The sequence below is a fragment of the Bombina bombina genome, chromosome 3 (genome assembly GCF_027579735.1).
Source record: "Bombina bombina isolate aBomBom1 chromosome 3, aBomBom1.pri, whole genome shotgun sequence".
Taxonomy (NCBI): domain Eukaryota; kingdom Metazoa; phylum Chordata; class Amphibia; order Anura; family Bombinatoridae; genus Bombina; species Bombina bombina.
In genome coordinates, this window is record NC_069501.1 from 996,479,722 (window position 1) to 996,495,759 (window position 16,038).

The window sequence follows — 16,038 nt, forward strand, 5'->3', positions numbered from 1 at the left end:
AAATGACGCAACATCCGGAACGCCGACATTTTTGGCGCAAAATAACGTCAAAAAATGACGCAACTTCCGGCGACACGTATGACGCCGGAAACCGAAATGAATTTTTGCGCCAAAAAAGTCCGCGCCAAAAATGACGCAATAAAATGAAGCATTTTCAGCCCCCGCGAGCCTAACAGCCCACAGGGAAAAAAGTCAAATTTTTGAGGTAAGAAAAAATATGATAATTAAAGCATAATCCCAAATATGAAACTGACTGTCTGGAAATAAGGAAAGTTGAACATTCTGAGTCAAGGCAAATAAATGTTTGAATACATATATTTAGAACTTTATAAATAAAGTGCCCAACCATAGCTTAGAGTGTCACAGAAAATAAGACTTACTTACCCCAGGACACTCATCTACATGTTTGTAGAAAGCCAAACCAGTACTGAAACGAGAATCAGTAGAGGAAATGGTAAATATAAGAGTATATCGTCGATCTGAAAAGGGAGGTAAGAGATGAATCTCTACGACCGATAACAGAGAACCTTATGAAATAGACCCCGTAGAAGGAGATCACTGCATTCAATAGGCAATACTCTCCTCACATCCCTCTGACATTCACTGCACGCTGAGAGGAAAACCGGGCTCCAACTTGCTGCGGAGCGCATATCAACGTAGAATCTAGCACAAACTTACTTCACCACCTCCCTTGGAGGCAAAGTTTGTAAAACTGATTTGTGGGTGTGGTGAGGGGTGTATTTATAGGCATTTTAAGGTTTGGGAAACTTTGCCCCTCCTGGTAGGAATGTATATCCCATACGTCACTAGCTCATGGACTCTTGTTAATTACATGAAAGAAATATCCCCCACATGGCCGGAATTCTGGTGCCATCCACAGAGAGAGTGGACTAGGGATTAACCCACACAGAGACATTAAAAAGATGCCCAGATTTTAATCCCAACTGTGAAGAGATTATTATATTAATAGCCTCCAGACCTATATTAAATAAAGGGTTAAACCCTTAAGTGCTTAGCCTTCTCACCTAGAAGGGAAACGCACTTACCTCTGGAGTCCAGCTGCAGGGCAGGAACAGCTTCTCAGGTATGACAGATTCAGCCGACCTCTGGCGGGGACCTGAAGAGAAAGAATCCTTGCTTGCAGGGAAAAGTACCCATTAAAGGATTAAATATCTTCAGACACCATCTTCGCACATCCATCCTGATGTATAAGACAAAGAATGACTGGGGGTTTAATGGAAAGTGGGAGAGATATTTAACAGCATTGCTGGGGTGTTTTTGGCCTCCTCATGGTGGCCAGGAGTTGAATTCCCACTAGAAATTAAAATGGATTAGTGGACTCTCATTGCCATTGGAAAGAAAATGAATGGATGTATGTATGTATGTATGTATACACACAGATATATATATATATATATATATATATATATATATATATATATATATATATATATATATATATATATATATATATATATATATAAAACACGGAAGGGAACTGCACTCTCATACCGGACCGGGTACACATCCTATGACCCTGCAACATGCTTAGCCCTGGGTGCCACTGGCACTCACAGGAAGCTGTGCTGTCCCCAGAGTCACAGACAGTTAACCCCAGACAGGTCTGGGTGCAAGAACCATAGGGTCATACCCGGTTCGGTATGAGAGTGCAGTTCCCTTCAGTGTTTTGTATATGTCTAGGGTGATTACATATGCCTGTGCACCCTACCCTTGTTCCCAGTTTGTTTGGATTTGAAAGCTTTCATTGTGTGGCTATTTTAGGGTCCCAGGTATTGGAAAGGACCTTGACGAGGTACCTAGGCTTGTCTCATTTGGCCAGGTGCGGTAACTAACCTTTCCATTTTTGCTTTTAAATCTTAGCTGAGAGCTTGTAAGTGAGAGCTGGGTTTTCTCTGTGTGCTGTATTAATTTGTTTTGTAATTTTCCCTATGGTTCTTGCACCCAGACCTGTCTGGGGTTAACTGCCTATGGCTATGATATGTTTTGTATATGCCTAGGGTGATTACATATGCCTGTGCACCCTTCCCTTGTTCCAAGTTTGTTTGGATTTGAAAGCTTGCATTGAGTTTAGGGTCCCAGGTATTGGGAAGGACCTTGACGAGGTACCTGGGCTTGTCCCATTTGGCCAGATGCGGTAACTAAACATTCCATTTTTGCTTTTAAATCTTAGCTGAGAGCTTGTGAGTGAGTGCTGGGTTTTAATATATATATCACAAATATAGAAAGCACTCACAGGACTTCTCAATGGTGGGCCAACCAAAAGGCTTAGTATTTATTAACGTATATATACATATACACACACACATATATTATATATATATATATATATCCTTTTTTTATTTTATTTTTAAGCTTTATAATATTTGTATGCATACTACCCTATGTTATTGAAAAATAACACCCTACCTATTTGCCAGGAATATGGTATTCACTGCATAATTTTATTTGTATACATTTCAATTGTTTTTTCATTGTTACATCTATATTTATAGTATAAGTTGTGTACGTTTATTTATAGAATATTTTTAGAATAGTGTCTGTGTGTAATTATAAGATATATATATACACACATACATACACACACTATAGCATATAGTTACAATTGCATATTAAATGGAAAATATACATTTTAATTTTATTAAAATTAAAAAATAGTACACACCCACCAAAAATATATACTTACCATCACTCTCTTGAAATTCCTCATAGAGGCGCTGCAGTTCCATCTCTTGGTCCTCAGTCCAAAGCACAACACGTGTTCCCTTGCTGTAACAAAGAAGTGCTACAAGTGGCGTAAAATGGAACCCATCATGACAATATCTTGTGAGTATATACAAGTATATATATATATATATATATATATATATATATATATATATATATATATATATATATATATATTATATGTGAAGTAGAATACAGCTGCAACAAGTGAAGCAGTAAGCTTTCTGGTACGGGATTGCGCAGAATCACAGGTTGATCTATAACAAATGCCTAAGCTGAACAAAAAATGTCCTATGTGCGTAATATACAAGATATTCTAATTATTTTTGCGGAGAAATGTGCAAAGTCTGCTACAGATATATTATTCAGTGAACGGGAGAACCCTTTCCTGGTAATCCCTAAAGTCAAATGCTATAAAGAAGGTACTGAAAATAAATCCAGCGCCTTAAGAACAATCCTTCTAAAAAAATAATAATGAAAAATATATTCAAATATACTAAATAGATGTATGAACATATAATAGTACACTAATGTAAATAACCTCTAGTGGTGGTCACATCCATAACACATTACATTTTGTAGTGAATATTCAGCAAAGTCCAAAAGTGAAGATAAGATACAGAAAAATAATAATAATAATAATAATAATAATAATATATATATAGTGACATAATGGTAAAAATTTGCAGCAAAGGTAATTTTTTTTTTTTTTTAAATTAAGTTACTTCATTAAATGTGCCTGAAAATGTTTGAAATAAACAGCAAAGACAATCTTACCCAGGACCACAAAACATTGCTATAGATAACTAGTTTTTAACATTCATGTTTCTTTAGTAATTATTGCCATGAATAATGTAAAACAATTTTAGCATAACTTCAGACTAATTTTAGTAACTTTCAAAAGCTGTTCTCTTTCCCACAAGATGCTTTTGGCATATACAAACTGCAGTGTTGAGACCACTCAATGCAGTAGAATTACATAATTAAGTACACATTTAAAAGATAATGCAATAGCACTTACTCTGAATTTCAAATAAGCAGTCAATTTTTTTCTGACAAATTAATTTTATCTCCCATTTTCTGGCCCTTTTATCATGTGACAGACATCAGCCAACCACAGACTAGTACAAGTATACCCTGTGAGCTTGTGCCCATGCTCAGTAGGATCTTGTTCCCCAGAAAGTGTGAACATAAAAAGATTGTGCAAAATTTGATAATGGAAGTAAATTGGAAAGGGTCTTAAGACTGCATGCTCTATCTGAACCATAAAAGTTTTTTTTTACTTGAGTGTCCCTTTAACTTATCCTATAAATAAAATTAAAATCTACAAAGTCATACAAAAATGTCTATATCTTGGCTCATATCAGCCAATATTTACAAGGAGAGATACCTGAGCCCCCAAAATGGAATGACAGAAATTGGCTACCCACCTTTACCCCTTTAAAGGTAGCTTCCCTTAGGAATCACAAGATGAAAAGAATAGAAAAGAAAAGAATAGAGAAAATATCCAGGAAAGTATTGACTAGGATATGAGCCAACATTGGTCTTGGTCTAACTTCACATCATTATAAGGTAAAAATATAATAATAGAAAAGGTGTATTGCTCACAACATCATCCTAAATTCAGGAGTCAGCTTTGCAGACCAGGAAAACTAGGTGGCGGAGTTGAAAAATAATCCCTGAAAACCAGTCATCAATAAATACACTGCCATTTTGAAGAGCTGTTACGTATTTAACAGCTCTCTTTTAACAGCACTTCACTCTGGCTACACTGTTATGGAAAACTTAGACAGTGCAGGCAGAGCACAGCACTGTTTGAACAGAACAGCCTAATGGGAAGCAGCGCTGCAAAGCAAAAGTGTTAACAGTTTTGCATGTGTACTGTTCTTTCTGAAGACATGCTGAATTTTCCGAGTTGACACTGCAGCATGGTATCAAAGTTAGTGGTTTGACAAACTGTACTCTAGCCTAATCTGCTGGAGACATAAAAATAAAAAATAATAAATATACAGAAAGGATCTGGGGGTGGGGGAACCCACTTTTCAGGTAGCAAAAGTCTGAAGTCACCATCTACATGTTGACTGACGTATAAAAGAAAATGAATTTTCTATCAAAGATTATTTTTTTGTTAATAAAACTTGTGGATGTCAGCTTGTCTAGCATTCTTAGTAAATTTTGAGATGAAAGGATTTTGTACAAATAAATATATATTGAAAAACCCTTGGATCCCATAATATGTGAGAAGAAGCACCAAGTACTATAATAAATGTTTTTGGTCAAGGAGAAATTAAAAGAAAGAAACTGGCTTTATGAGGCAACGTTATTCTGTTTCTAACATTCACAAAACCTTTGCAGTCATTTCTCACTTCTGGCAGGCGAAGGATGACAAACGATTGAACTCGCTGCCAGACGCCCGTCTCCTTGCCATTGACGCAGAGAGGGCGTTCGACCGGGTTTAATTGGATTATTTATTATTAACTTAGACTATTTTGGAATTAGAGGCGACTTTAAGAAACTTATTTAAACTTTGTACACAAGCCTACATGTCACAGTTATTCGTAATGGAGAGGTCTACTAGTCGTTCACTCTACACAGAGGCACCAGACAGGGTTGTCTACTCTCACCTCTACTTTTCATTATGGCTATTGAGCCTTTGGCTATTTATATCAGACAAGCAGTGGAGGGAGTAAGGATTGGCACTCGCCCCCTCAATTTGTCTCTAAATGCTGATGATCTAATATATCTACAGAACCCTGGCATTATGATACCAAAACATATCTATATTGCAACTATTTGAGAAAATTTCAGGATATAAAAAAGGCAAACCTTGATAAATCCAAGCTGATCCATCTAAAGAACTCTACAGATCTAACATCATTGTACTAAAGGTTTAGGACCTTTTAAATATTTAGGTATATGGCTACACACTAATCCTAATCTCATTTATAAACTAAACATACCTCTGGTACTTGCTCAATTTAATTCCTTACTTGCTGGGTGGTCTAAATGACCAATTTCTTTTTTAGGCCAAATTAACCCAATAAAGATGATGGCCATGCCTAAACTCTTATACCCCCTGCAACTGTTGCCTATTCTCCTAACTCAAGCTGATATGACTACTATCTCCAAAACTTTTTTTAGTTTTATCTGGAATAAAAAGAAGCCGCGTATAAACCGCCTCAAATTAGTCTTACCAATAGACAAAGGCGGTCTTAAGCTTCTGAATATAATGTGGTATAACTGGGCTACGTTGAGTAAGATGGTTTTTGAATGGTTGACTAGCACCTCTGTCTTCAACGATTGTAACTTAGAAGAATCTTTAGTGCATCCGCTACAGTTAGCTTTTTTACCCCATGCTCCACTACACTCGCAATACAATATTTTGTTTAGATAACCTTTAAGGGCTTGGGTGAAACTATGTGGATGGTGGGGATTATCACATAAAATTACAAAATATCTGCCACTCTGAGGAAATCCTGCCTTCTTATCAGGCATGACTACCCGAATTTTCAAGTTATGGGGAATGTGGTCTTAACACAATAGTTCAATTAATAGATCTTAATACTAATAAAATTCTTTATTTTACACAATTACAAGATAAATTTGATTTACCTCCAAATAGTATCTTTGCTTACCGTCAAAGCTCTCATTATGTAAAGCAATTGATAATTGAGGTTTTGGACTGCAAAAATAGTACCAATATTGATAAAATATGTACTTTGGTTAGACAAGGAAACTATTCCATCTCTCATATCTATAATTTAAATCGCTTCAGTTAAAGCACCACTTGTCCTGCAGAATTTGAGTGAAAGATGGAGCAGATTAAAAAAAATTGGATATTTTTGAAGATGTAATAATTAAAAGCAGGATACTCACAACTCGTGCCACCCTAGATATAGACTACAGAGAAACACAGGTCAAGTTGATTCATCTAAGCTACATCACCCCTAAATTAAGGTCTAAATTGGTCTTAAATGCAATAGAAAAATGTGCTAAATGTTCATTAGACAGTCCAGACATTGTGCACCTATTTGTGCCTGGCCCAAAATAGCCCAATTTTGGCACAAACTACAGTACTGGTTTTCAAGGGTGCATCAGAATGGATTAAACTCATCAATTCAAGATCTTTTTTTCTGAGAGGACATAACCATTCCTCATTGCATAACCGTTTTTTTTTAACACTTCAATACTTTTAGAAAGGAAACTGATTCTTAAAGGGGAATATCCTCAAAACCCCCACACCTGACACAATTTATACGTTTGATGCATACTCCATGCCTTATAGCAGTGTTTTTCATCCAGTGTGCCATGAGAGATCCTCAGGTGTGCCGCGGCAGACTGACAACAGTGTGACATTTTTTAAACTTTGCTTGTTTTTTACTCCCAGTGCAGGGGTAGTTTGTAGGAGGCATGGCATAACAGCACAAATATATATATATATATATATATATATATATATATATATATATATATATATATATATATATATATATATATTTATTTATATATATATATATATATATATATATATATCCACAATCAAATATTTATCTATTTTAATAACACACATTCACTTTTTTATGTGAATCGCCTGCATTGAACTTTTTTTTTTTTTTTTGTATTGTTTTGTATGTTATAATATATAATAGAAACTCCTAAATGCAAGATATGTAAAAGCAACAATCGGAATTAGCCAACAACATATTGTGAATATATTACTCTTGTCGACTATAGAAGTGGACTATATTTCATAGCACGTTCCAAGGATACTAATATGGAAACATATGTACTTTTCTTTTGTCTTGAAAATTAATAAATAAAGAAATAAAAAAGGAAGAGCCACAAACTAATATTGTTCATCTACAAACAATGGAAGATCCTGAACAAAACCTTGCCATTGAGACATGGAAGTAGGCATCAATCTGGAAAAATCCAAAAACCAGAGATATAAATAAAGTATCATAGAATTTATACATACTTATTGTATAAGTACACCCATATCCCTTCCCTCCTCTGTTTTGCCAAGTCTAGTCCCCTTTAAATAGGTTACCCGCTTATTTTAACTTCTACACTATAGAACCTTACATTTTCCAGTATTAAATCTCATTTTCCATTTACCAGCCAATTCTTCCAATTTTTGTGAATCCCTTTGCAATGCAATTTCATCCTGCATTGACCTAATGACCTTACACAACATTGCATAATTTGCAAAAAGAGATATTACTATTTAATACTCCAAGTTATTAATAAATATATTAAAAAGAACAGGACCCAATAATGATCGCCGGGGGACTGAACGAATTACATTAGTCAAATCTAAGAATGATCAATTTACTACTACTTGTTGCTCCCCGTCTTTTATCCAGTTATTTATCCAAGAGCAAATCAGCTATTCCCAGTCCCTAATTTTGTACAATAATTTGGCACTGTATCAAAAGCCTTTGCAAAATCCAAGTATATCACATCAATGTATTCCCTTTTATCTATATTTTTACTTACCTCCTCATATAATCTAATTGGATTAGTTTGACATGATATATATATGCCGATTTGAACTCAGGGGCATATTTATCAAGCTCTGTACGGAGCTTGATGCCCCGTGTTTTTGAACTCAGGGGCATATTTATCAAGCTCTGTATGGAGCTTGATGCCCCGTGTTTGGATCCCCAGAAACAGAAGTTATGAAGCAGCAGTCTAAAGACCGCTGCTCCATAACCTGTTCGCCTGCTCTGAGGCCGCGGACAGAAATCGCCAGAAATCAACCCGATCGAATACGATCAGTTTGATTGACAGCCCCTGCTAGCGACCGATTGGCCGCAAATCTGCAGGGGGTGGTATTGCACCAGCAGTTCACAAGAATGGCTGGTGCAATGATAAATGATGAGCATATTACATGATCCGCTATATCAAATCATGTACGCTCACACAGTCATAAATAGGCCCCATAATCTTGTTTACATGAATATATTAAAGAATATAATCCCTTCAAGTATCTTCCCCACTACTGATGTCAAGTCTTACTGGTTTATAGCTTCCTGGATAAGCCCCTCTTCCCTTTTTTAAAAAATGGCACTACAGCTTTACACTAGTCCTGGGGTACTATGCCTGAGAAGAATGAGTCTAAATTTTTGGCTATAACATTTCTAAATTCCCTTAAAATTCTTGGGTGTAGTATTCCATTTGGACCTGGAGTCTTATTTACCTTATTAGCCTGTTTTTCCTGATATCATCTGGAGATAGCCCAGTATGGGCTTGTATGTTCTAGTTTGTTTCAATGTATGTTCCATTGGTTCCTCTTGTGTATACTGAACAAAAGAACTGGTTTAGTACCTCAGCCTTCTCCCAGTCACTTTTAATCATGCTACCCATAAACTTTCATTTTCAATTTTGGTTAATTTGATTGGTTTTGTCCATGCTTTGTTACATTCCTTATATATTTGGAATGTCAAGTCTGTACTTTTTTCTTTTAATAATTTAAATGCCCTATGTTTTCTCCTAATTTCTCTTAACACATTTTTATTTAGCCATACTGTCTTAGACTTATTTATTTTACAACTATGTGGTATGTGTATATTTTAAAAAGTTTTGACCGTTACCCCCCCCCACAATTTATGCTATTTAATGTTTTTTCTTCAAACATTACAATTTGGATTCCTAAAATTAAAAGTCTTGGTTGAATCCTTGTAACACTGCTTAAGAAAAGTGATTTCAAATGTGACCATGCTATGATAACTTGCCCAATTATTATTTTTTTACTACTATGTCCGTTATTCTTTCTGTATTGTTTGATAGCACTAAATCCGACATAGCTTTATTTCTAGTTATCTTTAACAGCATTTAAAATCTAATCAACCTTAGCTGTTTTGCTAGTTTCATTGGCCAGGTTTATTTCAGGGTAGTTAAAATCTATCATAATTACAGCACTGGCCTTTCCTATTTGCATTTGCAGTTGAGCTTCCTCTATGTCACTAATGCTGGGGGGCTTGTAGCATGTTCCTTGTAATATTTTTTAGGATTTTATTCCCCCACTCTTTATTTGAACCCACAGAGACTCCTGTATCATAAACATTTCCCTTATTGCAGGCTTAAGGTCAGGTTTTATATACATGCAAACTCCTCCTACCCTGCCCCTCCCTAATTAAAGTATAACCCTTTAAGTTAAAGGGCCACTAAACCCAAAATCTTTCTTTCATGATTCAGATAGAGAATATAAATTTAAACAACATTACAATTTACTTCCATTATTTATTTTGCTTCATTTTTTAAATATCCTTAGTTGAAGAAAAAAGCAATGCACATGGTGAGCCAATCACACGATGCTTCTATGTGCAGCAACCAATCAGCAGCTAGTGAGCATATCTAGATATGCTTTTCATCAAAGAATATCAAGAGAATAAAACAAATTAGATAATATAAGTAAATTAGAAAGATGTTTAAAATTGCATTCTCTTTCTAAATCATAAAGAAAAAATGTGGGTGGCATGTCCCTTTAACTGCCCAGTCATGTGAATCATTCCACCCTGTTTCAGTTATACTGAAAATATCATAAGGTCTTATACAAAAAGCAAATAAAATCTTCACATTCCCTGGTGTGTAGTGGAAGTGAGATGCCTGGCTCTCATGGGAGATGAGTAGTCAATCTGAACTCAATGACTTTCCCTTCTAAAGTGGAGTCTGTCTGGAGCTGTGAAAGGTGTAGTTCTTACAATATAATGGAATTTTGAACAACCTTGAGATTACAGGGCCAGCAAATAAACACCCACATAGAGGAGGAAGGAGGAGCGAAAACCTGTTCATAATAGGATAGACAGAACTAAACTAGTAATGAAGGGCAATCCTAAAGCAAGCCACTGTTAAAATGGTAAAGAGAAAGTGGTCAATTCCTAACCAGGTAAATTTTGGCTAGGTCTGCAAAGAAATATATAAATACAATGAATACATTTTTCAGAGCTACTATGAAAAACAGGGTGTGTATCCATGAAACCTACGTCTCCTTTTTGAAGTCCTTGACGCTCTCAGCAAGTCCCATCTGCACCAGATGATTTATAATTTGCTTTCTAGTTCTGCTTCCAGGCTTCAGGTTAGCTAGTATATTATCCACCACATCTGTATCTAAACAGACAAACAAATTTATATATATAAAAAAACAAAAAAAAACTCACATACAAAAAAAAATAAGATTTTTTATATCTCAATTACAATTTGTCTTCGATGTGAGCAAACATTTTAGTCACTTTTGTTAATTATGATACATGGAAAAAAGAAAATTTATGCTTACCTGATAAATTTATTTCTTTTTTACACTATGAGTCCATGGATCATCTTAATTACTAATGGGATATTCACCTCATGGTCGGCAGGAGGAGGCAAAGAGCACCACAGCAGAGTTGTTAAATAGCTCCTCCCTTCCCTCCCATTCCAGTCAATCGACCGAAGTTAGGAAGAGAAAGGAAAAGCCAAGGTGCAGAGGTGTCTGACGTTTACAATAACCCACAACCTGTCTAAAAGAACAGGGCGGGCCGTGGACTCATCGTGTCAAAAAGAGATAAAATCATCAGGTAAGCATAAATTTTCTTTTCTTTTTTAAGACACGATGAGTCCACGGATCATCTTAATTACTAATGGGATTCAATACCCAAGCTAGAGTACACAGATGATACGGGAGGAACAAGACAGGGAACCTAAACGGAAGGTACCACTGCTTGAAGAACCTTTCTCCCAAAAGCGCCCTCATCCGAGGCAAAAGTGTCAAATTTGTAAAACTTTGAAAAAGTGTGAAGAGAAGACCAAGTTGCAGCCTTGCAAATCTGTTCCACAGAAGCTTCATTCTTGAATGCCCATGAGGAAGCAACAGCCCTTGTGGAATGAGCCGTAACCCTCTCGGGAGGCTGCTGTCCAGCAGTCTCATATGCAGAACGTATGATACTCTTCCACCAAAAAGAAAGAGAAGTAGCCGTAGCTTTCTTTCCAGTACGTTTGCCTGAGAAAATCACAAACAAAGAAGAAGACTGACTAAAGTCCTTAGTCACCTGCATACAAAATTTTGAAGCACAGACTTTGTCCAAATTGTGCAGAAGTCTTCTTTCTGAGAAGGATAAGGACCCAAAGAAGGAACAACAATCTCCTAATTAATGTTCCGATCAGAAACAACCTTAAGGAAGAAATCCTAGTTTAGTACGTAAAACTACCTTATCTGAATGGAGAATAAGATAAGGAGACTCCTACTGCAACTCCGAGAGCTCTGACACTCTACGAGCAGAAGAAATAGCAACAAGAAATAAAACTTTCCACGATAACAACTTAATATCTAAGGAATGCATAGGCTCAAACGGAGCCCCTTGAAGAACTTTGAGAACTAAATTAAGACTCCATGGAGGAGTAACTGGTATGAACACAGGCCTGATCCTGACCAAGGCCTGACAAAAAGACTGTACACCTGGGACATCCGCCAGACGTTTGTGTAACAAAATAGATAAGGCCGAGATTTGACCCTTTAGGGAGCTTGACGATAAACCCTTCTCCAAACCCTCTTGGAGAAAGACAAAACTTTTGGAATCCTAACTCTACTCCATGAGTAGCTCTTGGATTCGCACCAATAGAGATATTTACACCAAATCTTATGGAAAATCCTTCTAGTTACAGGCTTAAGAGCCTGAATCATGGTCTCTATGACCGATCAGAAAATCCCCGCTTGCATAAAATTAAACGTTCAATCTCCAAGCAGTTGGCTTCAGAGAAACTAGATTTGGGTGAAGGAAGGGCCCCTGAATCAGAAGGTCCTTCCTCAACGGGAGTCTCCAAGGAGGCAGAGATGCCATCTCTACCAGATCCGCATACCAAATCCTGCGAGGCCAGGCCGGTGCTATAAGGATCACCGAAGCCCTATCCTATTTGATTCGAACAATTACCTGAGGAAGAAAAGCAAACTGAGACAATAGGTATGCTAGACTGAAGGTCCAAGGGACCGCCAGAGCATCTATCAATTCCGCCTGGGGGTCCCTGGACCTCGATCCGTAGCTCGGTAAACGGGATGATGTCCATTGCTGCCATCAGCCCGATTACCTTCATGCACTTAGCCACAGATGTCCGAAGAGTGTGCTGAAGAACAAGACAAGTATCAATAATCCTTGACTTCCTGACTTCAATTAGAAAAGACCTCATTGATAGGGAATCTAACATAGATCCCAGAAATTACCTTAAATTTAGGACTCAGGAACCCTTTCCCCGATTTACCTTCCACTCGTGAGAACGCAGGAAGGATAACACCATGTCCGAGAGCAAACCTGTTTGTTGTAACAAAGTCGCCTGGACTAGAATGTCATCTAAATATGGAGCTGCAATGCACCATGAAAATTCTGAAAACTGTGGCAAGACCTAAGGAAAGAGCCACAAACTAGAAATGTGTGTCCAGAAAGGCAAACCATAGTAACTTGCGATGATCCCATAGATGGGAACATGCAGATACCCGTCCTTTAAACTTGTCAAAAAAATGATCCTCCTGGATCAAAGGAAGGATGGCACAAATAGATTCCACCTAGAAGGGCGGTACTGAAATCTAGAAATCTAAAATTAGTCTGAAGGTTACCTCCTTCTTGGGAACTACAACCAGATATAAATAAATCTCAGACCCTGGTACATAACCAGAGATATCAGTTCCAGGGCGAAGAGGACTCCCACCTAATGAAGGAACCCAGTCTCTATCTGGTTCCAGATAAAATAAATATATAATGGGTACTTGAAAAGCACGGCAAATCACCCATAAGGGTCTCAAGGCGCTGCTCACTTTATTGACCTTACTGGAGACCAAACCTGCAACCCTTGGATTGCTACAGAGCTCAGCCACAGTGCCCTAGCATGCTGAGTGTTCACAATGCAGCAGAGAAAAGGCATCCACGGCACTCAAAGACATTCCTGTAATGACAGAAACCTCTCCACTGCATAGTCACAGCGCAGCAGAGAAAGCTTCCGGTGCACAAAAAATAACTCTCACTACCCAGGAAGGAGACAAGGAGTGCGCAAACAATGGCGCGTAACATAGCCATCGTGGGCGTCTCCAGATAAAACTCCCGGGTGGCAAAAAGTAAACAGCAGCCGTGTTTTTATAAGAGATAAATACAGTCATGATACAACAGACATACTTCTAAAACGATAACCTCCCGGTTGGCTACTAATATGAATAAAGATAACGGAACTAGCATTGCACCTACCCTGTATACCCTTTAAACGTGTCAGGATAAACCTCCCAGACGGCTGTAAAGTAACATAAGCTGTTGGGAGTTACAAATATGCTAAATTATAAAAAACAGAGCGACTTCCCCGCGTCCTTCAGTGCCTGCATGCCCTGCCAGATAACCTGTCCCCTTCCCTCTTAGGGCCATAGTCATCTAGTGTCCAAAGTAGGGTACATAGGGTGCTAAATTTTCCAGTATATGTATCCTTACCAGAAAAAAAGAACTTAGCACTTACCTCAGAAATCTGCACAGCAGGAGGGCAGCTCACCCGGCTTGCGAGGTCCTCTTCCTCACATTGGCCTGTGGAACAAAAAAAGTACTGAGTATATTTTCTTCCCTCAGACTTTTACAAGTTCCCATTGCTCTAAAGCCAGCAAAGCTCTACTGAAGAGACTGATATGGACTACAGCTACACCCTAGAACAAAGCAGAAAAATCTTGCACTACTTTAAAAATAATAAACTCTTTATTGAAGAATCTATACTAACACCTCACTTTACCTCTTCCTATCACTAACGTAGGCAAAGAGAATGCCTGGAGTGGGAGGGAAGGGAGGAGCTATTTAACAGCTCTGCTGTGGTGCTCTTTGCCTCCTCCTGCTGACCAGGAGGTGAATATACCATTAGTAATTAAGATGATCCGTGGACTCATCGTGTCTTAAAAAAAGAAATGTATGTATTTAAATATCTAACTACAGTACTTTTTTTTTTTTTTTCAAATAAGCTTTATTAACGAAATGAGAGAAAGGACACAAGATATTGTATATACAACATATTCAGAATTACATGAAATTATACATTTGTATACATTATCAAGGACATTTCGTAATTGGTATTAAGTTCAAATCGATCAACACTAAAAATGTCAACAGATACAACAAGAAAGTAAGCTAAGTATTAAACCCAAAACATCTGATTTAGACTATTTAACGATCGGTATTGTTATGTTTGATAAATCGTCTTGTATGTAATACATAGAGAAAAAAAAGCATAATGAAACATTTATCTTCGAGTACTGATCAATGAAGGAGATAGCGTTGCCACAACTTATTTATAACATACAGCTGTGGATAAAGACGTACCCGGTATAGGGGTTCCTAACTAAGAGCAACAGGAGAGCAGAAAAGGTAAAGAGGGGGAGAGGGTAGAGGGAAGGACATGTATGGGGAGAGGGAAAAAAAAACATTTAAAAAAAAATTGGAAGATGGAGGATGTTACGGCAGTTTTCAACATCAGCTACTAGTGCTTTACCACAGGATTAGAGTCCCCGCCCCTCCCAAGTCAGCAGCATCATGTGTACCCAGTTTCTCAATTTTGAGGCAATGATATCTTTCAAGTCTCAACAGGTCAGCTATTTTGTTTTTCCATTCTTGCACACTAGGGATACTCTGTTTTTTCCAGCACAGGGGAATCAAGTTTTTTGCGCCATTAAGCATCAGCAAGAAAAGTAGGTATTTATCCTCTCCAACAATCTTAGGTAATTGGTGGTATAATAAACAGCAAGGATTGGGAGGGATGATCATCCGGAGGACCCTACTCATCTCAGCCATTATGCCATTCCAATAGGGTTGCAGTAGGGGGCATGTCCACCAATATGTAAGAGGGCACCCTCCTCTCCACATCCTCTCCAGCATCCCCCATTTGTGTGTGGGTATATGTGCTTTAGTCTTTGGGGAGTAAAGATACCACCTACCTAACAGTTAATATTGCGTTTCCTGAACCCTGGCTGAAATCGAAGCCCTTCTTGTCCTGTCAAAAATCTTGTTCCATTCTTTGTGTCCTATCTCTAGGCCCAGCTCCTCCTGCCATGACAATGTATAGTCTGGAAGATACCGGTCCCCACCCAGCGTCAGTAGTTTATATAGTTGTGAGATTAAATGAGTCGGGTGATGAGTCATCGTGCAAAGGGTCTCAAAGGGTTTTTTTTGTCTCGTCAGGTCAGATTTTTCTTTGTGAGTGTTAAAGTAGTATCTAATCTGTGTTACTTTAAACCATGAGGCAAAAACTTCACTATCCCAATTGGTCAGCTCCGCTTGAGATTTTAGTTTGTCCCGTATAAGTATA

The 16,038-nt window shown here is 37.6% G+C and overlaps 1 protein-coding gene across 1 annotated transcript in view; it reads right to left on the reverse strand.

Annotated features, from left to right (window-relative positions):
- Nucleotides 1-16,038, reverse strand: part of TIMELESS (timeless circadian regulator) — a 254,574-nt gene that overhangs the window by 165,171 nt on the left and 73,365 nt on the right. The window contains 2 exon segments of the mRNA XM_053705509.1: nucleotides 2,705-2,787; nucleotides 10,734-10,857. Of these exon segments, the coding sequence (XP_053561484.1) occupies nucleotides 2,705-2,787; nucleotides 10,734-10,857 (207 nt within the window).